This window comes from Daldinia caldariorum (genome assembly GCF_022478825.1).
Source record: "Daldinia caldariorum strain CBS 122874 unplaced genomic scaffold F4812scaffold_27, whole genome shotgun sequence".
Classification (NCBI taxonomy): domain Eukaryota; kingdom Fungi; phylum Ascomycota; class Sordariomycetes; order Xylariales; family Hypoxylaceae; genus Daldinia; species Daldinia caldariorum.
Genome location: NW_025953063.1, coordinates 284,655 through 308,178, shown reverse-complemented (window position 1 = coordinate 308,178; position 23,524 = coordinate 284,655). Strand labels below are relative to the sequence as shown.

Here is a 23,524-nt window from a genome sequence, read left to right as displayed (position 1 = left end):
CAACCTTAAAGAGAAAAAAACAGGTGCATGTGGCCAGTGCATGTGCAATTACTGGGTCAAGTGTCAGAACTGCGGCATTACATAGTACCTAACACAAGAGTTGCAATTAGCTTTTTGATACAAGTTGAAGCTTCAACCTTTTTCTTCCTTATCATCGTCGAAAGGAAAAAAAAAAACCACCAAAAAAAAACTAAACTCGAGTCTCGAAGACTTCCTACTTTTTATCTATCCCTCTACCCACCTCCGTATTATACTCGAGCTCTTCATCTGTTGAAATCTCTTTTTTCAGCTTCTTATAGGTCAATTGCTGCAGCATGCAAGCCTTCTCGAGACATCTGCGGCCAGGCGCTGCTACCCTGCGCCAGCTTTCTCGACGAGCTTACAGTTCTACGAACTCGCCTTATTCCCAGACGATCGAGAACCTGCGCATTAACGGAGACACCAAGGTTATCTTCCAGGGCTTTACTGGAAAGCAGGGAACGTAAGCGCATCCTGTCCCTTCCGAGTACCTCTGAAGTTGCGCGTTTCCGCCGTGGCTATCGTCCTCATCTCAACGTCTTGTATATCGTAACAAAAAGGGGAAAAATAAAATGAACCGAGGAATCCATGCTGACGTTTATATCCTAACAGTTTCCACGCTCAACAAGCCATCGACTATGGTAAATAAGTCCTTTGCGCTTCACTCCTGCGATATATCCCTTTCCGATGAAGAATACATATCTAATAGGAACCTGCGAATAGGGACCAAGGTCGTCGGAGGCACGAACCCCAAGAAGGCTGGCCAGGAACATCTCGGTCTGCCCGTCTTTGGTAATGTCGGTGAGGCCGTGAAGGCAACTGGCGCAAACGCCACTGCGATATTTGTGCCGTAAGTATCAGGTTCACGATGCGGAATTGGGAGTTGGAGCATGAGAACGCTAATTACTGTTTGTTACTAGTCCTCCTCTAGCCGCCGCTGGTATCGAGGAGGCTGTTTCTGCCGAAGTCCCCCTCGTCGTCTGTATCACTGAGGGTATTCCCCAACATGGTAATGTCTAGACTTTAGAACCTGCAAAGTTTTGGCTTTTCTAATAAGGTGGCAGATATGGTCCGCATTACCGATATTCTCAAGTCGCAGTCTAAGACTCGCTTGGTTGGCCCCAACTGCCCTGGTATCATTGCTCCTGGACAGTGCAAAATCGGTATAATGCCTGGCTTCATCCACAAACGTGGCCGTGTTGGTATCGTCTCCCGTTCCGGTACCTTAACCTATGAAGCTGTCAACCAGACCACCCAGGCTGGTCTCGGCCAGTCTCTTGTCGTTGGTATTGGCGGTGACCCTTTCAGCGGGACAAACTTTATCGACTGCCTTAAAGTCTTCTTGAAGGACGAGGAGACGGACGGTATCATTATGATTGGAGAGATTGGTGGTTCTGCCGAAGAGGATGCCGCGGACTTCCTTAAGGAGTACAACACTGCCAACGGTGGCAAGCCTGTTGTCAGCTTTATCGCTGGTATCAGCGCTCCTCCGGGGCGACGAATGGGTCACGCCGGGGCCATCGTATCAGGTGGTAAGGGCGGAGCAGATTCTAAGATTAAAGCTCTAGAGGCGGCCGGTGTAGTGGTAGAACGCTCTCCTGCCAACTTGGGGCGCGCATTGAGGGAAGCATTTGTCAAGAGGGATCTTTTATGAGTAACCTGTTGATGCACAAATATAGAAAAGGGCGGGTCTCTAGACGTCGTATACGTCTTGGTGAACATTATATGGAGAAACCGCCGGAGTCCAAGGATATCCGACCCTGCGGCAGGACGGCGGGACAGACGTCTAAGCATTTGTGGTAGTTGGTAAGCTGGACTGCATTTGTCCCTAGGAGAACATCCTGGGAGTGTTTCACTTAACTTTTTGATAGACAGACGGAGCGGTGGCGAATAATGCATTGTATCTTGATACGTTTGCCTCCTTATCATCTCTACATCTGTTTCCAAGCCTCAACAGCTTTAAGTTTTTTACGTCTGGCTATATCTATTTACAATAACTTGAGCCGAGTTTAAGTCTTACTATACCTTTTCCTCTGGCTTTCCTTAATAGCATACGCACGAACTGCCATTGGTTCTACACCGAGGTCATGGGTGTTAATCAAACATGGAGAGATGCCCTAGGTTAGATCCCTAGACATGACCCCGCCTGATAATTCAGGTATCCATAAAGCATTAGAATTGCCGCGTTGAAATCTGGGGTCTCCGCACTGGTCCTCTAAAATGGTTGGGTGACTATCAGGGTTGGTCCGCGGGCTATGCCCAGATTTGGAGCATATACGTCTAGCCTCCTAATTTCGATAGGATTGATGGAGTCAACGTTGCTTATGTCTGCAAGATATGGATGGGTATGGGGTGTGGTATAAGGTATATAACGTAGACTGCGATTCGCGTGGTTCTCTTAACATGCTCTTACACATAAATAACCACAGTTCTTCGGGCGTCCAAGGTCGATTATTATCATCTAAACCCACTATTTTCTCTTCCTCCAAAGCCATAGTTTATTTATAACCATGCCCCAAGACACGGAGAAACAAGCTACATCTTTGACGGATGAACAGAAGACAGGGAGGCACGAGAAACTTGAGGTTATCCCAATCGATCAAGAGGCAAACCAAGAGACAAACCGTGTTCATCTAAGTTGGAGATCATGGGTATGAATCGTATTAATATTCCGTTTTGTTGAACTGTATATGCTAACAATTCGTGTCCCTAAACATGTAGCTGGTGGTGTTCATAACCTGTTTCGCGTCAGTGCTGTAGCATATTCACCCATATACGGCTCTATCGCTAACTATGCTGAACAGCGTCATGGCCCAGGTGTTCGTGGTAGTAGCTGCGGGCTCGGTGATTGCGTTCATTATCCGCGATCTAGGGGATGCCTCGATAGCGGGCTGGATCATCCAGGTGCATTGGCCGACGTTGCAGTTTTTAAGTCGGCGCGGCGATAACTAACACGTTGACTCCAGGGTCCGCTGCTCATGCAATCCGTGTTGTCGCCAATAGTAGGTCGTCTATCAGACGTATTAGACAGAAAGTGTCTCGCGACGGTGCCGCCACTCGTTGCATTTGTGGGCGCTGTCGTGTCTGCCAAGGCAACGTCAATGAGTATGCTTATTGGCGGTGGTATCCTGATTGGGACTACGTTAGCTACGATATCTGTTGTGCATGCTATCCCTTCCGAGATATTGCCCTTAAAATTCCGCGCTCTAGCTAATGGTTTCGCTTTCGTTGGAGGCGCTGTAGGTGGACTGTATGTGTACACTCGTCCTGCTCTTCCTTTTACTACCCCTAAACATGTCCTTGGAATGCTGAGCTGAGTAACTGCCAATAGGATCGGTTCGCTCGGTGCTGGCGCCGTAACTAATGTTAATGTTGGGGGATGGCGATACATATTCTGGATGCAAGCCGCCTTTCACGGCATTACGGCAGTCGGGCTCTTTTGCTTCTACTGGCCACCGGCACAAGTCGAATACACACGAATGCCGTTACGACATTGCATATGGGCTTGTGATCCTATTGGATCTGTACTATTCATCAGCAGCGCAGCGCTCATTCTGCTCGGGCTTGATTGGGCCGGGGGAGCCTACACCTGGTCAAACCCTCACGTTGCGGTTCCAGTGAGCTTGGGTTTAGTTCTGCTGCTCAGCTTTGCTCTGTACGGTAGGTACCTACAACCAGCCTTCCCCGATGCTGCAACGCAATTGACGATAATAGAATGGGGGGGACGATCGGACGGTCTAGTTGCTCATGTGTTCTTTCGAAAGAATACGAACTTCGTTTACTCAGTCTTCGCCTTTGCGGTCGAAGGATGGATCTTCTATAGCGCCGTGAACTCTGTTGTACCTCAGATTGCGCTCAACTTAGGATTCGAAAGCAATGCCTGGAGAATTTCGGTCCGGCAACTCAGTTACCAGCTTCCCGTTCTGTTTGCCTCCGTGCCTATTACATGGTATGCGACCAAATTCAAGGACATGCAAACACCCCTTCTTGTCACTTTTACCATCTTTCTCATCGTGTAAGTTAGGTGCTCTTATATATCGTATTCCTCGGGGCGAGGAAGATCAGAACATGCTAAACGTGTCCGAAACAGAACCATCTGCTATGCTACTATCCAACCTTCGTGGAGCTCGGCGCAACTGGGCCTCAACGTACTTGCAGGTATTGGCCAAGCAGGGCCTCTGGCACTTCTCGTAGCCTGCATCCAGTTCACAGCACCACATACTTTCTTATCAACAGCTACAGGCCTCGCTTTTTCTGCACGCGCTATCGGAGGCGCCTTCGGATCCGCCGTTCTAAACGCCATTATCAATGGCCAGCTTGCTAGCCACTACGAAGAAGGTATTGAAAGGGCGGCTGTCGGCGCTGGCCTGGCAATAGAGAGTATGCCAGCCTTGTTAGAAGCGCTAGCCGCCGGACAGATAGGATCAGGAGTCGATACGGCAACGCCTGCAGTCTGGTTGGCAGCCGTTGAGGCTAGCAGATGGGAATATGCCCATGCGTATCGGTTGGCCTGGACGAGTGTAATACCGTTTGTCGTGTTAGCGATCGTGGCCGTGGCCCTATTAAAGGGTGTGAAGGACTTAATGACGGAGGAGATTGAGGCTACCGTGGAGCGGGGTTGAATCATGAAGGATGGATTTAACATAATCGTGTAATATTGGATAAATATGAGTATCAAGGTATACGGAAGTCAGACTGGATAGTGAGTGTACCTATATTGTCATTCTTGCTATAGCGACTTGGTTTTGATTGCCGAAAACAATAGAAAGGCACGTATGCCTTCCAGTGAATGTCTCAGTGGAGGCTTTTTTTTTTTTTTTTTTTTTTTTTCGATTTCGCTCCTACGCGTTGAACCGTTGTTGCTAATAACGTCTTGTATGATCGTTTTGACCAACAGCCAATACGCTTATCATCCGCTGCAATGGCTGTGTCTGGCACCTACTAACGCACCAGACACCTTGGATACCTGATTAGTAGGTTCCAAGAGTATGGAGATATGGACGCCATATCATTCATTCTTGAGCTGTTGCATGCGTTGCCCCTTCGACTACATTAAATTCTCCCATTTCCGGCAATCTCTGTCCCATACTGTCGGGTGGAAGTTAATCGAGTGACGGTGAGTAATTCATGGACGTCCCGGAGCCTGACTCGCACTCCTGCTTTGAAGGCCCTGTGGAAAGAGTGCTAGTATATTCGTTATGAGCTTACGTTCAGGACTGCTTTTGCGGGCGACCATCAAGCCATTTACTCATATAGGGTCCATCCAACCAGTAACCAAGCTTTCTATAATAGCTCCTCACGCCGACGCCGCTAATCACGCTGATTTTGTCACTTCCGTGCTCGTTACGGGCAATACGCTCCGCCTCTTCCATCAGGAGGGTACCAAAACCTTGATGTTGAAATTTCTTGGGGTCTCTTGCGTGTACTGGAACAGCAGTTCCATAAACGTGTAGTTCCCTAACCAAACTGGTTGGTTGGCCAACTAACTCTTCACGGTAGGTATACTTCTCAGTGCATTTGCGCAAACGGAGTAGTGCGACCAAGATATCTTGCTTGGGATCTTCGTAGGCTAGGAAAGTCTCCCATCCGCCATTAGCCGTGTAATCCCGACGAATGAGTTCAATCTGGTTGGGTCGAATCTTATGTTTAACCTCGTTAATGCCGACCTCGCGCGTTCTCACATCGCGGCATGTTGTACCAAAGTCTTTCATCCTAGCAAGCGCTAACTCCCGCAGATTTCCGTTTTCGACACCCGAGGTGACCAGCGGCATCGGGATGTCCCTTTGGACTCGATAAATTCTAGTCCACGGTGGCACTAGTGCCAGGATTCTAGCGACAATGTCGATCAAGTCGTTAGGGGTATAATTCTGGTAACGGCCTGTGCGCCACAGCTCGTAAAGCCCCGTGCCGCGAATAACTAAAGTTGGATAGATCTTCAAACCGTCGGTTCGGAATGCTGGATTTTCAAAATATTCCCTAAACTGATCTAGATCGCGCTCCATGCCGACGTTCGGTAAGTCGGGCATCATGTGGGAGACGACTTTAAATCCGGCATCCTTAGCGAGGCAGAACGTTTCTGCGACTGCAGCAACAGTGTGCCCTCTGTTGGTATCTCGCGCGACGTCTTCATACAATGATTGAACTCCAATTTCCAGGCGCGTACATCCGTAGCGAAGCATATCGGTTAGATGTGGCTGCAAGCAATAATCCGGTCGCGTTTCAATGGTAATGCCGACACATTTGATGTTGCTCATCTCGCCAGCCTCAACTGCCTCGTCGACGTTGGTTGTTTGATAACCACTGAGAGCGTTGTGTAGCTGTGAAATAAACTCTTCTCTGTACGACACCGGTAGTGACATAAACGTGCCACCCATTATAATATACTCGACTTTATCGACTGAATGGCCAAGAGATTTGAGCTGGTCAACACGGCCTCGGGCTTGTTCGAAAGGGTCGTATCGAGCGCGAATAGCTCGCATGGACGTGGGTTCGTAGCCCGTATAGGATTGTGTACTATATTCGAAGTCCGAGTCGGGTCCGCCTGGGCAGTAAACACAGATATTTCCGGTGTAGGCGATGTGAGGACATCTGTGCGGTTTACACATGACAGCTACCACAGCGATTCCGGAAGAAGTGCCTAGATTTAGGTCAGCCAGGTTGAAAAAAAAAACGTTTCTTTAATCGTAGCATACGAATGGGTTTTGCGATTAGCTTCGGTAGGATATATTTTTTATAGTGTTCCGGGACAGCGGCGATGATGGCAGTAAGGGGAGGCATGCTGGCGATTTTGTGTTTTCTCGAGAATTTGGAGCGCAAGCTGTTGAGGTTAATATCACGTTTAGGATTCTTGGGATTCTTGGAAGCCTCGTGGTCCTCGATAAGAGCGTTTGCAATATCGGCGCAACAGCGCAAGAATCGCTCGTTTTCGGGCGGCAGGTTCGCATCCTTCTTCCGAATTGTTGTTGTTATCGTTGTCGTCGCCATGTTGGCGTTCGCATGTAGCGTTTACTGATATATAAGAGGTAGATAAGTTCCCGATGATTGCCTGGTGTTTAGGGTGAGATGTAGAATCAGTCTGTTGGTGATTGCGTAACAAATATGTGAGTAACCTTGAATATACGGGCGAAGAGTTTTGATGAAGAATTAAAGATGCGAAAATAGAAAAGGCGACTTTAGTGAAAAGTGTAGATCAAAATGGCGGGGTTCAAGATTCTCATTGGACTATAGATTTCAGATTTTAGAATTTTATCCAATAAAAAGGATTGAAAATAACCAACTACAAATTTAAAGTTTGTATGCACCAACCCCGCCCTGTATCCAGCACTGTGTGATAGATTACTATGTACCTAAGGTACCTAAAGCATGTCTACTTTGCACTGAGGTACTTATGATACATTCTGGACTGCGGGGTTCTTGACTGATACTCACATTCCACCACTTAAGAGGTAGGCACATTTTCCAACTTTTGCCTTACCTTAGGTACCTAACCTCCACAAGTTATGGTAAGTGCATAGGTATCTACCTGATGTGTACATAGTGTGCAGAGGTAACAAGCCCCGGTCGGGTCGCGTTGTAACTCCTCTTCGTATGTAACCCGTCGGGTTGATTCTCCAACTTACATCCCTCTTATTTTCAGCCCTTCTATCAGTGTTGAACATCTCATGCGGTCTGAGCTGTCACTTTCAAAACAGTCAGGTTCTGCAACATCCTTACTTTTTTTGCAGCCTGCACTGTTTCGCATCCAATAGTAAGGCATTTGTTTTTAAACAGTGACTGAAGCAAAGCTACTTTACCTTGGCTTGCTTCTAACCCATTCTTCATCTTTCTTCAACCCGTAAAACTCGTTTCGTCTTTATCTCCATCGGCCTCTTGTCTGGTTTTACGACTTCTGCGGCAATTTCACACTGCCTGCATTCTCGGCCGCTTGCTGCTTCAGCAACGCTTCGTCTTACTTCCTGCCTGACGCCTTCGTTTGAACAACCACGGGAACTTGTCTAAAAATGGCGACGAGCAGGATGCGCAGAGTGGCCAAGGAGCTATCCGACATAAAAGCTGATGCAGATATATCCGGCATCACAGCCGCTCCAGCAGACAACAACGGTGACTTTACTCACCTCAAGGCCCGGATACCTGGCCCTCCGGGCACACCTTACGAGGGTGGCTGTTTCATCGTGGACGTCAAGATACCTAACGAATATCCTTTTCGCCCGCCCATTATGAAGTTTGATACCAAAGTCTGGCATCCAAATATCAGCAGTCAAACCGTAGGTCTACTTGGATGGTTAGGCGTGCTATATGCTTTTCGGACCTAACCTACTGAGCTACTAGATAGTCTTGCTAACAAAGTCAATTCCCAGGGTGCCATCTGTCTAGATACTCTTAGCTCCGCCTGGTCTCCCGTCCTCACTATAAAGTCCACCCTTCTATCCCTACAGGGTCTCTTCGAAAGTCCCGAACCCAAGGACCCCCAAGACGCCGAAGTAGCCAAGATGATGATAAACGACAGAGAAGCCTTTAACAATAAGGCACACGAATGGGCTGTTCGCTACGCCCACGCCCCTCCGAATCCAAGATACCAACATATCCAGCCGCGGGCTACCGTCGCACCACAGCAGGTGGATAACAGCAGGTATAGTTTAGAAAAGTGCTTTTTAGGCTGGCGTGGCAGCTGAGCAGCTAACTGGCATCCGCAGATATCAGGGCTATAACAAGGACCTTATCGATCGATTTGTCAACATGGGATTTGATATCGACCGAGTTGTGGAGGCCTTCCAATTCGTCGGCATCGACAGGCTTGACGGGCAGGATTACGAACTAGAGGAGGCTTACATGGGCGATATCACGGCTCGATTACTAGGGGAACCTTAGGGCGACATCCGATAACACGATAACACGAAGGTTCAAGTCTCAGTTTTATTGATATCACATACCGACTCATCTTTCTATTCAAGGCTCCTCAGTTGACCTACAAGAGAGTCTCGGGTATTGGTAACATAGCAAAGTTAAATTAGGTGTACTGAGTAGTCACAACTGTCTTCGCAGACTTGCATAAGGAATTAGGCGTCGGGAGTTCTCGGGTAAGGCGCGCTACTCTTGCATGAATTGAATTGCTCCATTAGCTACGCCCTGTGGCTAGGTATATTTACAAGACATTATGGTACTCGTCTTTAATGTGCTTAGGTGCTTTTCTCTCTACTTTCATTTTTTGATGGAAAGACTTGTATCTTAGCCGACCGAAAAAAAATAATGCTCTAGTGTCGTCGGTAGAGAGACTTACCACTTTATTACGAGGAGCAAGTCCACTACCTTAATAGGTACCTTCTCAATTTACCAACTACCACTCTACGTACAGCTAGGTAGGTACTGATTATACACCCAGCTAACGTCGTTATTTTATGGGTTGATTTCTTGTATGATTCGGTGCGGTTATGATAGAGAGTAAGGGATGGTTTAGCTGCATATCCAGAACTCAACTTGAAGAGACCATCATTTATGGAATACCTCAGTGTTGAGAATGGCTAACTTCCAGATCAATTTATACTGTATTCGAAGCCCGCCGTGGGAGCAACAAAAATTAAATAGAACAATTTACATTAAGTAGGAAGTACGTAGCGTGACATAAATACTACCTAGCTACGACGATACGATAAGCGAGAAGTTACCGACTAATAAGCAATAGAAGTGTTATACTTGGATTACACTCAAGGACATCGACATTACTTAGCGATTTGATTACATTTTTGAACAAATGAGATGGCGTGTTGCGCATTAAGTATCGAAGATACATATTAAGATGAATTATCACGGTTCGGATAACGAGGGACGGCCCGCAGAGCGTAACCGAGATCCAGGGGTTCTAACTGCGCTTAAAAATGAGAAATGAGAAAATAACGATGACGGAACCGAGAAAAAAAAAGAGGAAGAAAAAAAGATTTATGTCCGACTTTTGGGATTCTAGTCTACCAAGATCAAGCTCTCAAATGTAAGATATTAATATAAAGGCATCAATTAGTTGCCAGGTATAACACATACCTCCTATACATATGTAGTACAGCGCCCAATCATGTCATATTAGATGCACCCCATGTTCTGAACTTATTAAAGTTTCCCGCTATCCTCAACTAACAAGAGCTTGGTATTGTACCTCATACAAGTACCTACTAGAGTCTAGCCCTACCTATCTGGTACATAAGGTAGGTACAATACAATACCTACCTCAACGTCATTCTGGTAATTCCTGCCTGAGGGTACTATATAAGAATACCTAGGTACAGTAGGTGATATCTATCTCAATTTGATAGTTGCACCTCCCTAAGGTATGCCTGTGTAATAGTAATAACTTAAACTCATTTCCCATTTCCCATTTCCCTAGCAAGCACTGCCTTCGTATGAATTAATTTTAATATGAGGTACCTTACCTACCTAAGGTATCTTCAACTCTCGGTCCCTCAAAAACTTCTCCAAGTCATTCATTAAACAAGTTAATTATCCATCGAAGTCATCCTTAACTCATCACTCTTAATAAGCTTCAGAATCACAGCCTTTCGTTCCATCTTCCGGTTCTAAGCAAACCAATTCGTGTTATCCTCTCTACACTACCTAGGCACCTATTAGTCCCCCTCAGCAATGGCAGTCAACGACATATCCTCAAGCGCAAGAGCCAGGGCCAACGAGTTGCTTGCTTACAGCCAACGTCATGTAGACCGCGTCGTGAGCCCACCAACGCGACAGAAGGCTTACGACTGGGTTTACGACTTATCAACCGAGAGGCCTATCTTGTTTGTAAGCTTCTACCAGCGTCTGATTGATTTATATATATAAAAAATAAAGGAAAAAAAATAAAAATAAAAAAAAATAAAAATAAAAAAAAATAAAAAAAGATTACGCTTGTTCTTACAATCCCTCCAGTCATTCGTCGCCTTTCAATTTACCCTCTCTCTCGCGCCTCTGCTTCTCTTTGCAGGCTTCGCGGCGACCACTATTGCCGTCTCTTTAATCTCCGCCGTCCTGTTCTCGCTCTTTTGGATCGGCATCGCCACACTTTTCCTTGTTCCGACCCTCTGCCTCGCCTTTACCATATCCCTATTATTATGGGCATGGGCAGTCGCCACTTTCTTCGCTGTCCGCTGGGCCTATCAGAGGCTACCGTTCAGCGTTGATAGAAATGGCAGAATAGTGACTCGCGACAGCGGCGGGAAGAAGATTATCTTCGACAAGAAGAACAACACTGGCGTCGACTTGAAAGTCGAGGCCGAGGTGGTTGAGGCCAAGGAATAGATTGCCAGCGAGGTTATATGGATCGCGATGGAGGCTGGTTGGTTCATGATACGCCAAGGCACCGTGGCGTTGTTGAAGCTCAGGTTTTGGCTGTAAAGTGACATGAGTCAACTAGCCATTCTATCAACAGCTATTGATGGATGACTGTCGCGTAGTTTTGTGTTGGGAGTTCGGCTCTGGCGCTGATGCCTGTGACAACGCGCAAAGGAAACGACGGATGGCGTTTGAGAGTCGTTGGGATGGAAACCTGTGTTCTAGCACGTACAATTATCGTTACTGAATCAGCATATTATTGGAATACTTTACAGGCTGAGTTCACAAGTTCAGTCAAGACGCAGGCGTCCTTGTTATATATGGCCTATAACTTGCGACAATGTCCTACATATCACTAAACAGTCCGAAATTGGTTCTCTATTCTACGACTAGGGGGCCAGTGATGGGTATAATATATCGAGTCTAAAGTCTCTACCTAGGTACCTTACATAACCCTTCACATAGGAGCGCATCATTTATTCATTTGCCTTCCGAGAACGATACAACAGCCCACTTTCCACTCCATGCCCATTTCCTTGCACCGCTATCTCCGCCACCACCTTCCGTCGCCCGGAGTTCCTCGTCCTGCCCGGGCTTAAGCCCGACAACCACGTCGGCCTTGCAAGTCCGAAGAGCAAGAACGTTGACTCGGGAGCCCGGACCGAGGGGTCCAATGGCTTCAGTGAACGGTGTCGAGGGGTCCCAGGTAGCCTGTTTAAATCAGTACGCCTGAATAGCAAAGCCGTAGGGGAAAAGGGAGGGGGGCGGGAAGGGGAAAAGAGGAAGGTTTAACTTACGTCGCCAGTGAGCTTACGGTAATTCAAGTCACCCTTGAATATTACCACCTCGCTACCCTTCAAATCTTCGTATAGACTCTTTGCTACAAATGGGAGTCTCCAATAGCTACCCGGATATGTCCAGAATGAGTTAGGCCTAAGAATGAGCTGGCCTTCGGCATACATTCGGGACCATTCCTGGAAGAGGAAATTGAGATGCGTAACATCTTCATCGGAGAGAGCCGGGGGAGTTATGTTTTGCAATTTATCGTCGTCGGATGGGGTTTCGTAGAATTGCCTTGGGTTGATCAGGGCGTTGAGGAGAGCAGCAAAGTCTGCTGGCAGAACATCCGATACGAACCATGGAATAGACTTTGGATGCAGGACGACGAGGGTAGCCAGACCCGCCGACAGTAGGAAGCCAGCAAGGATAAGATCGACGTATAGCTCAAACCCAGCATTATCCAGTACAATGTCCACACGGCGCTCCTTCTTCCCCTCGCGCTGGGCCTTCTTCAGTACGTCGTATGTTGCACCCAGATCATTGATTAGAATATTCTTCTCGGAAGCTTTTCTAGCTTCGGAGCCTTGCAGCTTCTGGATATCCTCGTACGTGAGACTAGTCAGGAGAGATAAATCTGTGGCATTCCCCCACAAGCAGATCTCACACATCTCAAAGAACAGAATCTTTTCGGCCTCGTCGTGCTCGGCGCTAGAGGAATTCCTATCGCGTTCCATCTGCGTCATCAGGTCCTTGTATCGAGCGGCAAGCTCAAGAACAGCAGGGCGGGACGATCGGAAGGTCTTGATCTTCTGCCGGTAGAATACATCATAAGACTTCCAATGCTCAGAGAGGCTGAAGGACGTGTTAAGTCGTCTATATTTGGCGTCAGCTCCCCTCTACCACAAATCACAGCGGGAATACATGTCGTCCTTATACGTTCTAGTACCTGTAAAGATAGCATTCGGTAAATAGCCAAGGCGCATTGAACCAACTAGGCGTCCCCAACTGTTCCAACTCGCTGTTATACACAGCTACATCCTCGCCGCCATCGTCTCTTATCGGTCTAAGCCATTAGTTAATATAATTTGATCGTCCTTCAACTAGCATGTATGATTACAGCATACGTGAGCTTCCGGTCGTGCTGGAGTTCGTATTTCAACCGCGCGAGTTCTTCTATGATCTTCTTGCCCTCACTCTGTTTTTCGGAATCTTCACATTCGGATACGGAGCGATATAAGTCGTCAATAGCTTGGGTCTTAGCAGGCAGGGAGTTAGTCGAGCTCCACTTCGGACAGAAAAAAGGGACCGCATTTTCAACAACTGACTATTATGACAGGCCATCGATCTCGAGCGGATACGTATGCGAAGGAGGACTTGTCGCTTGTCAGATATGGAGCTTGTAGAAAAGGGTTAGCTGTGAAGCATTATGGAAGAAAGCAAGGCACATACGAGTCTTTGTATCAAACTCCATTTCGACGATGAATAGATACGGTTTAAGATTAAGGGTTGGCGCAGTTTGTTACCCTGGTAGAGTAAAATCCGGTATTTTAATTTTCAGTGTTGTATATTTTTTATTTTTTATTTTTATTCCCTTCTCCCCTTATCCTCGCGAATTGTAACGTTTGGAGCGCCTCAGTGTATTAAGCGCATGTCATTTATAGCGCGCAGCATGAGGCTAATGGCGGGGCACCCTGGCGGGGTAGCTCCGATGGGATGGATGAGGTACAATACAGTGGACCTCAGAACAATCGTATTAGGTACCTAGGTACCTCAGGTAGGTACAAAGTTGACGGACTTTGTCTCTAATATATTCAAAATACCTCACTAAAAGCGTAATATGCCCGAGTTGTTGAAAGATTAAAGGCTTATATTATAGATAGAAAATATGTAAGGCATTTTCATATGACCGACAGGTGAATAAAAATAAGCTGTCATATTCTGTATAGATCTCTCTGGTTTAATAGTAGGCTACCCTACAAACAGTCTTTCCCACCTGCGTATAAGTGACCATCTAATTTAGTCGTCCACGATGTAGAATAAAAAACTATTATGCTCATCCAAAGATCTGTTCTTAACTGAAAAACACAACAAGTCGAGAGATATGTTTCGCCGCCTCTTGCCGATTAGGTAAACACCTTTCATCTTCCTCCCTTGAATACCTACCAAGATAGGTACCTAGGTATACACTGTCTCCTACGTTCACAGGCCCGTCATCGGCAGGAGAGCTGGCATAATTTTAAACGAGACAAACTTGATGTCTGTCATGGTTCATATCAATCATGACTAATGCCAAGATACTAACGCAGCAGAGAACAGGAGGGTGTAAGCTGCTATTGTAGGGGCCGAGACGGCGTACGGCGTGGCTACGGAGCCAAAGCGGCGTAGAGCAGCCGGCAGATAATGCTACGTAGTATAACAATCAGAGCACACACTGCAGACCATCGTATGCAGCTATCGTATGCAGCATGGATCGTGTTGCTAGCCTCTCACAAAGACCATGTAACTACCCCCACTCCGTCATCTTATCAGATCATCTGATAAAATTTTGCGTTTCTCGATCGTCGGAGACGGGTAGGGAGATTTCGGAAGGTGTTAAAATTGCAGTTCCCTCGCCGGATTTCTTACTCTTTAAGGGGAAGCGTCTTCGACAAAGTTGTCGTTCGGATCCGCCTTCGGCCGCTGCAAACCTACTTGGTTAAGCCTAACATCAGATGTTAGTTTCCCAACTGAAGGAAAACTGGCGATTCTAGACCTCGGGCAAGTAAGGAAGAAGGATCGTGGTGTTAGGAAATTTGTATAATCGTATTTGATGCAAATGACTGCCTATTAATAAATACCACTTACCAGCCTTTCCTCTTTAATCTATTAATCATAATCTCGTCCCTCCCTTTGCAGCCCCCTGCAATTTGGACACCATACGCACGACTTACAACAGTCTGGCCTACAATGACAAGCATCTCTCCTGCTGAGATGGCTGCCTCCACCGGCCGCGATGTCGAGAAGGACCTTTATTCGGTCCAACCTCCGGCTGAGGTACTCGAAGGCTCCAAGACGGTGTCAGACAACGAGTCAGCGGACATGCAAGAGGGTGTCAAACGAGTCGAGGCCATCACGACCGTCTGGTCCGATAAGTCCTTGTGGTCTACATTTGCTCTGTAAGCTATCAATCTTCTCGAAAACCGTACAATCGAGCTCTAACAGCATAGTCTTTGGCTCGTGTCGTTTGTATCCGCGTTATTATCGTCCATCGACACCTCCCTATCGCCATACGTAACATCCTCTTTTTCCAAGCATGGTCTACTTGCAGTTATAAACATAGCTGCGAGAGTGATTGGCGGCGTCGTCACTCTTAGTCTGGGCAAAATTATAGATATTAGGGGGCGTATGGAAGGCTTCGTTGGGTCACTGCTTCTGATCACCGTCGGCATGATCATGAAAGCGACCTGTCGGAATGTTGAGGTATATGCGGCGGCCCAGGTTTTTACTTGGGTCGGGAACGTTGCCCTCGGTTTTGTTATCGACGTCTTCGTGGCTGATATCACTACTCTAAAGAACCGAATGCTCATATTCGCGCTCAACTCGACTCCTAACCTTGCGACCACCTTTGCCGGCCCTCGGATCGCCGAGCTATTCTATCAGAATATCAACTTCAGATGGGCTTTCGGCGCCTTCACCATTATCTTACTTGGGGTATCTCTGCCAGTGGTTGCTATACTTTATTATCATGAGCGGAAAGCAAAGAAGCTAGGCCTGCTTCGTCCGAAATCTGGTCGCACACCAATACAGTCCATTTTACATTATATCATCGAGTTTGATCGTAAGTCCTGCATGAATGAGTCTTTTGAGGGGATATCCTCGATACTAACAGTTTATTAGTTATCGGTGCAATTCTTATCTCCGCAGGATTTACACTCATTCTCCTGCCGTTCAGCCTCGTAAGCTCAGCTTCACACTCGTGGAAGAGTGCAAGAGTTATTGTTATGATAGTTATGGGGGTAGTCAGTCTCGCTGCGTTCGCAATTTGGGAGAAATTATTCGCTCGTGTCAAATTCTTCCCTTTCGAGTTTCTAAAAGACAGGACCTTCTTGGGTGCCGTATTAGCGTATTTTGTGGTTTTTATGACGACCTTGTCAGTTTCCTCTTCTTTCATAATCGTCTAAGAGAATCAACGCTAACACTTTATGTTATAGCATATGGGATGCCTATTACAGTTCTTACCTCCAGGTCGTCCACGGCCTCAGTATCAGCATCGCAAACTATGTGCTCAATGCTTACTCTCTTACTTCATATTTCACGGGTCCATTCATCGCCTTGTAAGAGCTCCTAAGATATACCAACAAAGCTATTATCTATGAAGTATATTAATATAAACGTGTGCAGATATATTCGCTATACGGGCCACGTCAGGTATCCTGCTCTAGCTGCCATCCCTATATATCTGCTGGGTACAGCTCTGATAATATACTTCCGGGTACCCGGCGCTCAGGTTGGGTATCTTGCCATGTGCCAAGTACTTGTCGGCTTCGGCGTAGGTGTGATTAATCAGATGTCTCAGCTTATTACTATGGCATCTGTTAGACACCAGGACGTTGCTGTGGCTCTTGCAATTTATGGCCTGTTCGGCTCCGTCGGTTCGTCTGTTGGCTATGCTGTTGCGGGTGGCATTTGGACCAATATTCTCCCGGTCAAGCTATACGAGTTCCTTCCCGATGATAGCAAAAACATGACTGCTACAATCTACGGAGATATTAACAAGCAAATGGAGTATCCAATTGGGACGCCGATTCGAGATGCCGTTATCGAAGCATATGGTGATGTAATGAGGAAGATGGTTATTGTTGGTTCTGCACTAATTCCTCTGACCATCATCTGTGTTATTGTTTGGAGGAATATCAATGTCAAGAAGCTCGAAACGGTGGAAAAGAGATCCAGGGGAAATGTTTTCTAAGATTTGAACCTCTTGGCGTAATGACAATATAAGCCACGACACATTTTGAGATAACGTAAGGTCAGCACGTTACAACAGGCTGCAAGAATAAACAATTATACAACAATTTCCCCCTTTCTTTTATATATATATAAAAAACCGCGCTAGCGTGAAAAGAATCGCCACTGTGTTAGAGATGGTTATGTTATGCCAATACAGACATAATTGGACTTATAACATCTTCAGTACACTAGTTTATAATGCGTACTAACTACTTCCTAAAGCTGCAAGAAAGATATATGGCTTACAGTTAGGTAGCTGTTTAAATTGATACTCAGTCGCTATTATTTTAGATTGTCATAACCCTCTATGACGGATTCAACAGCGTCTTCGTGCCAATCTACAATGTACCATCTCAGCTTTGTAATCCCTAACTTGAGAAATAAAGGAGACATATTGTCAGAGAGACTGCAATAGCAATTGTGCCATTAAGAAATACACTTTTGGCTCAGCGGTTTGTATCTGTCACATATATACAGTCAGAGAAAGATAGGTAAAACGGTAAAACTTGCCTCCTATAACGATGCTAGGACTTAAATTAACAGTTGCAACCAGCTTGCTGTTTACTAGTACACAAGGCCCCAAGGTGGCTTGCGGGTTCCAGCATTGTATGGAAGGACCTAGAGCGCGACATATATTATATGTGGCGTTTCCAGGGTATGCTATGGGTAGATGGTAACGTGTAACAAGTATCAAATGGTTATCTTAGCTGCTGAAAGAGCGTAACGGCAAGATATTATATTATATTTCATATTGATGTGTTCACTTGAATTAAATTTAGGTAGCTATGCTAGCTGTATCAGACCACCATATTAATCCTCTTAAACTATCTATATCATTGCATTTCTCAGGCTCAGTTTTATTTTGACTTATTATATCGTTTACTATTTGAAAGCTTAACTGCTATGACATACAACATGAAAAGCATTGCAGAGCACCATATCCCCCGATTCTAGACTGATCGGCACACGAACGATCCGGAATACTCGGTGACTACAAAGACTCAAGTGCTACCACCCCTTTATGACCCAGCTGGCGAAGCAAGACAGTATTACATGTTTAAGAGTTACTTTGCCTAATTATCTCCAACCTTGAGATGAATATACACTCTAACCTGTGCTGTCTTTAGAGTATTCTCTTTTCGAGAGCAAAGCTTTCTTCCGAACATTTGTTTAGTACCGCCAAATTAGCTCCACCAGAAATCCAAGATTGCAGAAGTTGAAAATATCTTGCAAAATCTGCTCCCATCGTCGTCTCGTATCCTCCTCCGAGTCCCTATATTTGGATGTCTTACACTTGTCTCGGGCTTCATGTCGATAATAGCACTGGCTCCTTATTACACGAGCTCATATGGGCAACGACCCCATGTGTATATCATGTCTAGGATAGAAACAACAGGGACTGGTATGTCAGACAGCAGTTTGCAATCATTCGGACAACACGCAAGTCTTTCGAAAATGTATCATATGAATATCATCATCGTATGTGATGATATTGGCCTCGGTCGCAATATGGGAAGGTTCAGGAAATTCCTCGCATGAGTGCGCAATGGGTACACGAATAACCAAGCCTCTGTAAGGAGCTCAATAGACAAGAAGTCAAGTCAGGTGTCTAGATAGCAGTTCAGGCCGCGGAACCCTATAAAGCCTCCTAAGCGGCCATGATGGGGTCCTAGCTGAATCCCCGAGCACAATTATTATCCGCATCATATTCCTAGTCCTCTAAGAAAGCCTAGGTATCTCTGATGAGAGTCGCCATTGCGCTGCAGAGGGGCTCCAGTCTATCAATATAATTTTACCTTCAACTCAAAAGAAAACCCTTCGAGGCTGGTTTAGGATAAGGGAGCTGGGTGACCGATACATACCTCTGAGGTCTTGTGTTATGCAATTTTATCGACACCAAACAACCGATTCTTGGCTTCAAAGGGCTCTTTTCCCCAGTCCCTGCCTGGTTTATGACTCAAGCTTTCGTATCTATACTTGGACCGAGGTAGACGCTGAGTACTCCTGGGAGCAAATATGTGTACATACTACTACCTCCATTATCATCACTTGGCCCCTTGCACCCGGGATATTGAGTATGCAGTGCATTACTCTTTCTGTCCAAATTCGACATCCAATGTGCTGAATGTGAGTTCCATGAGTCCCTCGGGCGCGAGAGACGGCGAAGATGGTGAGCAGCGGATCCAACAGCCATGCGAGACGCTTGCTTACGCCCCGGAGTATAACTCTGTTGAGGGCATAGACTACGGCAACCCTTGCGTTACTGGTAGCTGCCTCATATCCCAAAAATGCAGTACTGGCAGCTGTAGGCTGGAGGATGTCGGTGGGCGTTGGATTTGTTGCCAGTGCAATTGCGGAGGGAACACCCTAAGGTGGTGCATTCGCCCCATGAAAAAGATCCCCGATGCTCTTTGCTACCATCCTATATGCCAGAATTGTCGTCCGGATCATGGGTAGAAGGTATGGACACAGAGGAGATCGAGAAGCCAGGACAGGAACGACTGCCGATTCACTTGAGATGTCCACCGCTGCATTTCTTCCTTCATATTTTCCGTTGTTGTCGAGAAATTTGAACAGCCAAGCCGACAGGAGCCTCCCTATGCTTAGAGTTAGGAGAGTGAGACCGGTGTCGAAGCTTGGAAGCCATGCTAGATTATATTGGTTGCATTATTGGGTTCTCATTACGAGATCGGCGACTCCGCCACGTGGTAGCTTGATCTTATGTATGACAGGTTTTGATAGTTGCGGTCACCTTGGAGAGCGCCGTGAAGAATATTTTTGCTTTTCTAGAAGTAATCTGTCTTTCCACACGAATGTGGCTTCCCGAGCGATCCTACATCATCTTGCGTGTACCCCAAGCGCCCCTGGATATTGGTCCCGCGCGGACGGGTGCTTCGCCCAGGTCTCTGGATCATCCGCCGCGTGGACCAGAGTGCCGGGACGTGATTCGACTGTAGTAGGCGAACAAATCGCACTATCAGCAATGATCACAATTTACACGTGGGTTTTAGTTCAATAATTTCAGATTCTTAGAATAGATAGATACGCTAGATTTTGGTCGCCGACATCTATAGGCGTAGGCTGAGAGCCAGGAATGATGGAAACTAGGCACGTTCCATTGTACACTATAGAAAAAGCTGGGACGAAGCACAGGCAAGTCCCGGAAGATAAGAACCACGCATGTGCCGGCCGCCCAAAGGCCGAGCGAGAGCCAACGTAGTCAATATGATCCAACTCTACCCATTACCCCTTCCTATCTATAACCCGAAGACTCCTACCAGAAACCCGCACACTCGGATCATGTGCACCGAGACAGCCTACACGCTCCGGTGCGAGCACGTCGTTACCCGAACCCTCTACTGCTCGGATGCCCCTCCGCCATCTCGACAGTCACGCAAGGAACGGAGGACTTGTAACAGGGTCATTCGAAATGCTGTGCCTTGGCCACCCCCACCACAGTTTGGGACACAAGCCACATGCCCTTTGGCAAATTGTCCCTTCGAGGAACGAGGAGGTTATTGGAACTGTTGCTGGTGTGGTAAGGAGTGGAATGACCAAGGTAAGTTCGGTAGCACGATTTCGACTATGGTCAAGAGCTTTCCACAGTTTCTAACGCCGCCTCAGGTCGCTGTAGTTGCGTAATGATAATCGATAGACAGGAATACCGCTGTGGGCATATTTGCTGTGAAACATGCGAAGCAGCTACCGAGACTCAATAGAGGAACGGGGCCTACAGCGATAATAAAGCCAGATATGTTAGCTGAATTTCACAAGGGGAGATTCATAGTTTGGGAACCAGGCCTCGACATTTCCACTTTACGAAAAAGGGGGGACGCATTTCTTTGCATTGGAAGATGGTCCGAAGCCGTAGATTAAGTTCGAAATGTCTTCATTAGAGTTGTGTAAGATGTGGTTAGATGTGGCGGACCTGGATGAAAGATTAATGCTTTGCTACGGGAGCCACAGAGAACAGAATAGGAAGGTGACTTGAAATTAATAACATCCCACACATTAAAGCCACGCCGGAAAAAAACAATCCCAAAGTTTCTTAGAGCATGATGAAGTCGTTGTAAGCCCCGAGTACCTCCCAAGACCTTAATACGTTTACAGAATCCAATCTTGGTGGGACTTCGAGCTAGTAAGCTTTACCTCAAAGAGTCAGATATGGGACGTCACTAGTTAGAAAGGGGGGGAAAGAAAAGCAAACCGATGCTCGGGCAACATGATCCGGCTACCTGGTTTCTGGTCGATCGCAGTGCCGTACATGATGCCAAGTAACTAGACACCTTCCGGGTCTCAGTCGTGAAAAGTAATTAGGTGGTCCCTCCAGATCTCACACGATCTGTACCTACACAGGCCCACCCGCTCGGCAATATACGGTGTTGTACATGATGCACATGTGTGTAAAGTAACCAATAAGTGAGCCCGGCTAAGGGGGAGAAAGAATAAGCATAGATGGGCTGACCTAGAAAGAGTGCGAATATCGCGATTGGACTGTAGGCCGCTGCTGGCGGCGTCAGTCGCACTAGTTCACACTGCTACCCGAGACAAAGATCTGTACCTCGCCCAGGTCGCTGCCATCGCTCCTGGGTCTAGGGAACACTCTCGCCAATACGAAGGAGAGGGCTGCTGATCTTTACCTCCGGAAACCTTTTTCTCTCGACGTATTGCAGAGCTGGGGCGTCTTGCTTGTGACGCACCAGATAGGGGGGGATGAATGTCTTCTTCATTATCGACACAAGGATGATCGAGGCTGGAACTTGTGCGTTGTGCGTGAAAGAAAAACACCAACAGGCTGCTGGTGCTAATGTTGCTCCCGGAGAAATACATAGGTTCCTACAAGTACGGGTAAGTATATAAAAGGTTGATGATGTCCGGAGCTTGAGGTTGGGATCGAGCAGTCCGTTCCCTTTGCCAAAACAACAGCCTTGTAGTCGTATGCCGTCATTTATTAGTCTTCGCACCAAGACCCGGCGAACATGTGCCACGGCCACCCTCACTACCACCCCTGCTCTCACACATCGGTCAAATGGCTGTACTGTCCGGAGGCCATGTTCGATCTGGACACGGGATATGAGACACCCTGCTCGAACCCGATCTACTCCACACCGCAGCCAACCAATGTCGATTGTCCCCTGCAGAATTGCAACTTCAAAGCCTTAATGGGGAGCTGGAATTGCTGCGTCTGCGGGAAAGGTCCTAACACTCAGGGGTGGTGCACCTCATTGGGTCGTAGGACGGACTGGAATCCCCTAACGAGAAAGGTTGAGGAGATGGAGATGCCTTGTGGGCATGGATGCTGCAGCTCATGCAGCCCATCCCGTACGAGTATGAACTATACTGCTGTGCACATGAGAATAGACCCCCCCTGACTATTCATAGCGACGCCACGAGGCGCGAGTCCGGAGATATCGTTTGCAGAAGTTCGCAAATCAAAGAGCAGCCGCAAGGCTCATAATACCGGGCGAGGCTCCATACACAAGCGAGGAACAGCGTACGACTTGAGCCACAACAACGGAAGTTGTCCTACCGTACCAGAGGAAAACGAACCGATCATCTCGTCAACAACAACTTCAAAATCCCAGGGACCTTGCCGACTAAGCCACGACGCGAGCGCCGAATACCACAAGAAGCCGAAAGCACAGAACGGGAAGAAGAAATCACATAACAAAGCTCGCGCCCATCATTGAGGCGTTTGCGTACTTTAGGTGCGTAAGCAAGCGACTGCTCCAGGTCCTCGGTCCGGCGACTTGACAGATAGACAGATACATGAACCCATGCCAACAAGAAAACAAAGGACCATATAGTCTCTACTAGCCTTTAGGTTGACAGTAGACTACACTCACTCGGTATAACAGTCAGTTACGAATAAAAGCGCTGTGGGAGGATAACACCTCCTATATGACTTTGTCATATATCCATAGGCATGTATGTGGAAAGAGAAAAGGATGCCGGTGATACGTACCCCAACGCATCGCTCGATCCTACCAATATACTTTTGATTGGTTGTTATCTTGCCGCTTTCAGGCTTAAGCAAAAGTCGCATCGGATACCATTAGTCAGTTATGTATGATATAGTGATGGCGATTAGAATTATTGCGTTAGGGATGCCAAAATGTATTATGTCTGTTCACTGCCTTCGCCGTCCAAAGAATGTCCCTAATCGTAAAGATGTCACCAACATCGCTAGCATACAAGAGTCAGCTGGGTCTAAACATGGCCATGTCCCAAGGCATCACTTCTCGCTAATCTGAACCAACCTAGTATGGCTAAGGAGCTCGCACCGGTTTCAACATGAACACAACTTTTTTGTTCAATAACCACCAGCTGAGACAACGATTCGTCTTTGATAAACGAGCGTCCTTATTCGCCCTAAGTCGCGGGCCGCAACGGGTTGTAACCAACTTGCTGGTAGCAAAGTGAGACC

At 46.9% G+C, this 23,524-nt stretch overlaps 10 protein-coding genes across 10 annotated transcripts; 7 read left to right on the top strand and 3 right to left on the bottom strand.

Annotated features, from left to right (window-relative positions):
• The first annotated feature begins 7 nt into the window (after window positions 1-7).
• On the top strand, window positions 8-2,302 carry F4812DRAFT_249198 (succinyl-CoA synthetase-like protein). Its single transcript, XM_047930706.1, has 5 exons — window positions 8-481; window positions 631-659; window positions 742-868; window positions 939-1,027; window positions 1,083-2,302. Exons 1-5 carry the CDS (start codon window positions 315-317, stop codon window positions 1,670-1,672), a joined length of 1,002 nt encoding a protein of 333 aa, XP_047785780.1. The 5' UTR covers window positions 8-314; the 3' UTR covers window positions 1,673-2,302.
• Window positions 2,101-4,934, top strand: F4812DRAFT_249209 (MFS general substrate transporter). The gene is made up of 7 exons (XM_047930707.1): window positions 2,101-2,669; window positions 2,740-2,765; window positions 2,823-2,922; window positions 2,985-3,268; window positions 3,350-3,678; window positions 3,733-4,033; window positions 4,109-4,934. Exons 1-7 carry the CDS (start codon window positions 2,529-2,531, stop codon window positions 4,638-4,640), a joined length of 1,713 nt encoding a protein of 570 aa, XP_047785779.1. The 5' UTR covers window positions 2,101-2,528; the 3' UTR covers window positions 4,641-4,934.
• Window positions 4,827-7,231, bottom strand: F4812DRAFT_447098 (uncharacterized protein). The gene is made up of 2 exons (XM_047935709.1): window positions 6,711-7,231; window positions 4,827-6,655 (listed from the first exon to the last, which is right to left on the bottom strand). The coding sequence occupies exons 1-2, from the start codon at window positions 7,000-7,002 to the stop codon at window positions 5,229-5,231; spliced, it is 1,719 nt and encodes a 572-aa protein (XP_047785778.1). The 5' UTR covers window positions 7,003-7,231; the 3' UTR covers window positions 4,827-5,228.
• A 236-nt stretch (window positions 7,232-7,467) lies between these two features.
• F4812DRAFT_447097 (ubiquitin-conjugating enzyme/RWD-like protein) lies at window positions 7,468-9,463 on the top strand. The gene is made up of 3 exons (XM_047935708.1): window positions 7,468-8,282; window positions 8,376-8,647; window positions 8,712-9,463. The coding sequence occupies exons 1-3, from the start codon at window positions 8,019-8,021 to the stop codon at window positions 8,884-8,886; spliced, it is 711 nt and encodes a 236-aa protein (XP_047785777.1). The 5' UTR covers window positions 7,468-8,018; the 3' UTR covers window positions 8,887-9,463.
• Window positions 9,464-10,263: 800 nt separating this feature from the next.
• On the top strand, window positions 10,264-11,388 carry F4812DRAFT_249140 (uncharacterized protein). The gene is made up of 2 exons (XM_047930705.1): window positions 10,264-10,800; window positions 10,927-11,388. Exons 1-2 carry the CDS (start codon window positions 10,645-10,647, stop codon window positions 11,293-11,295), a joined length of 525 nt encoding a protein of 174 aa, XP_047785776.1. The 5' UTR covers window positions 10,264-10,644; the 3' UTR covers window positions 11,296-11,388.
• Window positions 11,389-11,808: 420 nt separating this feature from the next.
• On the bottom strand, window positions 11,809-13,579 carry F4812DRAFT_453602 (DUF89-domain-containing protein; the record flags this gene model as incomplete). Its single annotated transcript, XM_047936510.1, has 6 exons — window positions 11,809-12,039; window positions 12,126-12,981; window positions 13,055-13,171; window positions 13,233-13,363; window positions 13,434-13,504; window positions 13,558-13,579. The coding sequence occupies 6 exons, from the start codon at window positions 13,577-13,579 to the stop codon at window positions 11,809-11,811; spliced, it is 1,428 nt and encodes a 475-aa protein (XP_047785775.1).
• Window positions 13,580-14,931: 1,352 nt separating this feature from the next.
• Window positions 14,932-17,324, top strand: F4812DRAFT_249111 (MFS general substrate transporter). The gene is made up of 5 exons (XM_047930704.1): window positions 14,932-15,263; window positions 15,315-15,925; window positions 15,985-16,237; window positions 16,299-16,421; window positions 16,489-17,324. The coding sequence occupies exons 1-5, from the start codon at window positions 15,055-15,057 to the stop codon at window positions 17,054-17,056; spliced, it is 1,764 nt and encodes a 587-aa protein (XP_047785774.1). The 5' UTR covers window positions 14,932-15,054; the 3' UTR covers window positions 17,057-17,324.
• Window positions 17,325-20,111: 2,787 nt separating this feature from the next.
• On the top strand, window positions 20,112-20,918 carry F4812DRAFT_447086 (uncharacterized protein). Its single transcript, XM_047935707.1, has 2 exons — window positions 20,112-20,827; window positions 20,899-20,918. Exon 1 carries the CDS (start codon window positions 20,278-20,280, stop codon window positions 20,737-20,739), a length of 462 nt encoding a protein of 153 aa, XP_047785773.1. The 5' UTR covers window positions 20,112-20,277; the 3' UTR covers window positions 20,740-20,827; window positions 20,899-20,918.
• Window positions 20,914-22,160, bottom strand: F4812DRAFT_248966 (uncharacterized protein). The gene is made up of 4 exons (XM_047930702.1): window positions 21,659-22,160; window positions 21,563-21,601; window positions 21,108-21,240; window positions 20,914-21,025 (listed from the first exon to the last, which is right to left on the bottom strand). The coding sequence occupies exons 1-4, from the start codon at window positions 21,925-21,927 to the stop codon at window positions 21,011-21,013; spliced, it is 456 nt and encodes a 151-aa protein (XP_047785772.1). The 5' UTR covers window positions 21,928-22,160; the 3' UTR covers window positions 20,914-21,010.
• F4812DRAFT_463790 (uncharacterized protein) lies at window positions 22,077-22,787 on the top strand (the record flags this gene model as incomplete). The annotated part of the gene is made up of 2 exons (XM_047938264.1): window positions 22,077-22,383; window positions 22,480-22,787. The coding sequence occupies 2 exons, from the start codon at window positions 22,077-22,079 to the stop codon at window positions 22,785-22,787; spliced, it is 615 nt and encodes a 204-aa protein (XP_047785771.1).
• Between the last annotated feature and the right edge of the window lie 737 nt (window positions 22,788-23,524).

Bases quoted from the DNA above. Each gene is read 5' to 3' on its own strand.
- F4812DRAFT_447098 (XM_047935709.1), bottom strand. From the start codon at position 7,002: ATGGCGACGACAACGATAACAACAACAATTCGGAAGAAGGATGCGAAC. The intron at 6,656-6,710 runs GTATGCTACGAT...ACCTAAATCTAG, and splicing joins GCTAATCGCAAAACCCATTC to GCACTTCTTCCGGAATCGCT.
- F4812DRAFT_249111 (XM_047930704.1), top strand. From the start codon at position 15,055: ATGACAAGCATCTCTCCTGCTGAGATGGCTGCCTCCACCGGCCGCGAT. The intron at 15,926-15,984 runs GTAAGTCCTGCA...ACAGTTTATTAG, and splicing joins TTATATCATCGAGTTTGATC to TTATCGGTGCAATTCTTATC. The intron at 16,422-16,488 runs GTAAGAGCTCCT...AAACGTGTGCAG, and splicing joins ACGGGTCCATTCATCGCCTT to ATATATTCGCTATACGGGCC.
- F4812DRAFT_249209 (XM_047930707.1), top strand. From the start codon at position 2,529: ATGCCCCAAGACACGGAGAAACAAGCTACATCTTTGACGGATGAACAG. The intron at 2,670-2,739 runs GTATGAATCGTA...CTAAACATGTAG, and splicing joins ATCTAAGTTGGAGATCATGG to CTGGTGGTGTTCATAACCTG. The intron at 4,034-4,108 runs GTAAGTTAGGTG...TGTCCGAAACAG, and splicing joins TTTACCATCTTTCTCATCGT to AACCATCTGCTATGCTACTA.
- F4812DRAFT_249140 (XM_047930705.1), top strand. From the start codon at position 10,645: ATGGCAGTCAACGACATATCCTCAAGCGCAAGAGCCAGGGCCAACGAG. The intron at 10,801-10,926 runs GTAAGCTTCTAC...CAATCCCTCCAG, and splicing joins CCGAGAGGCCTATCTTGTTT to TCATTCGTCGCCTTTCAATT.
- F4812DRAFT_248966 (XM_047930702.1), bottom strand. From the start codon at position 21,927: ATGTATTTCTCCGGGAGCAACATTAGCACCAGCAGCCTGTTGGTGTTT. The intron at 21,602-21,658 runs GTACAGATCTTT...CGCCGCCAGCAG, and splicing joins ATGGCAGCGACCTGGGCGAG to CGGCCTACAGTCCAATCGCG. The intron at 21,241-21,562 runs GTCAGCCCATCT...TTTGAGGTAAAG, and splicing joins GATATTCGCACTCTTTCTAG to CTTACTAGCTCGAAGTCCCA.
- F4812DRAFT_447097 (XM_047935708.1), top strand. From the start codon at position 8,019: ATGGCGACGAGCAGGATGCGCAGAGTGGCCAAGGAGCTATCCGACATA. The intron at 8,283-8,375 runs GTAGGTCTACTT...GTCAATTCCCAG, and splicing joins CAAATATCAGCAGTCAAACC to GGTGCCATCTGTCTAGATAC. The intron at 8,648-8,711 runs GTATAGTTTAGA...TGGCATCCGCAG, and splicing joins CAGCAGGTGGATAACAGCAG to ATATCAGGGCTATAACAAGG.
- F4812DRAFT_249198 (XM_047930706.1), top strand. From the start codon at position 315: ATGCAAGCCTTCTCGAGACATCTGCGGCCAGGCGCTGCTACCCTGCGC. The intron at 482-630 runs GTAAGCGCATCC...ATATCCTAACAG, and splicing joins TTTACTGGAAAGCAGGGAAC to TTTCCACGCTCAACAAGCCA. The intron at 1,028-1,082 runs GTAATGTCTAGA...ATAAGGTGGCAG, and splicing joins TGAGGGTATTCCCCAACATG to ATATGGTCCGCATTACCGAT.
- F4812DRAFT_447086 (XM_047935707.1), top strand. From the start codon at position 20,278: ATGTGCCGGCCGCCCAAAGGCCGAGCGAGAGCCAACGTAGTCAATATG.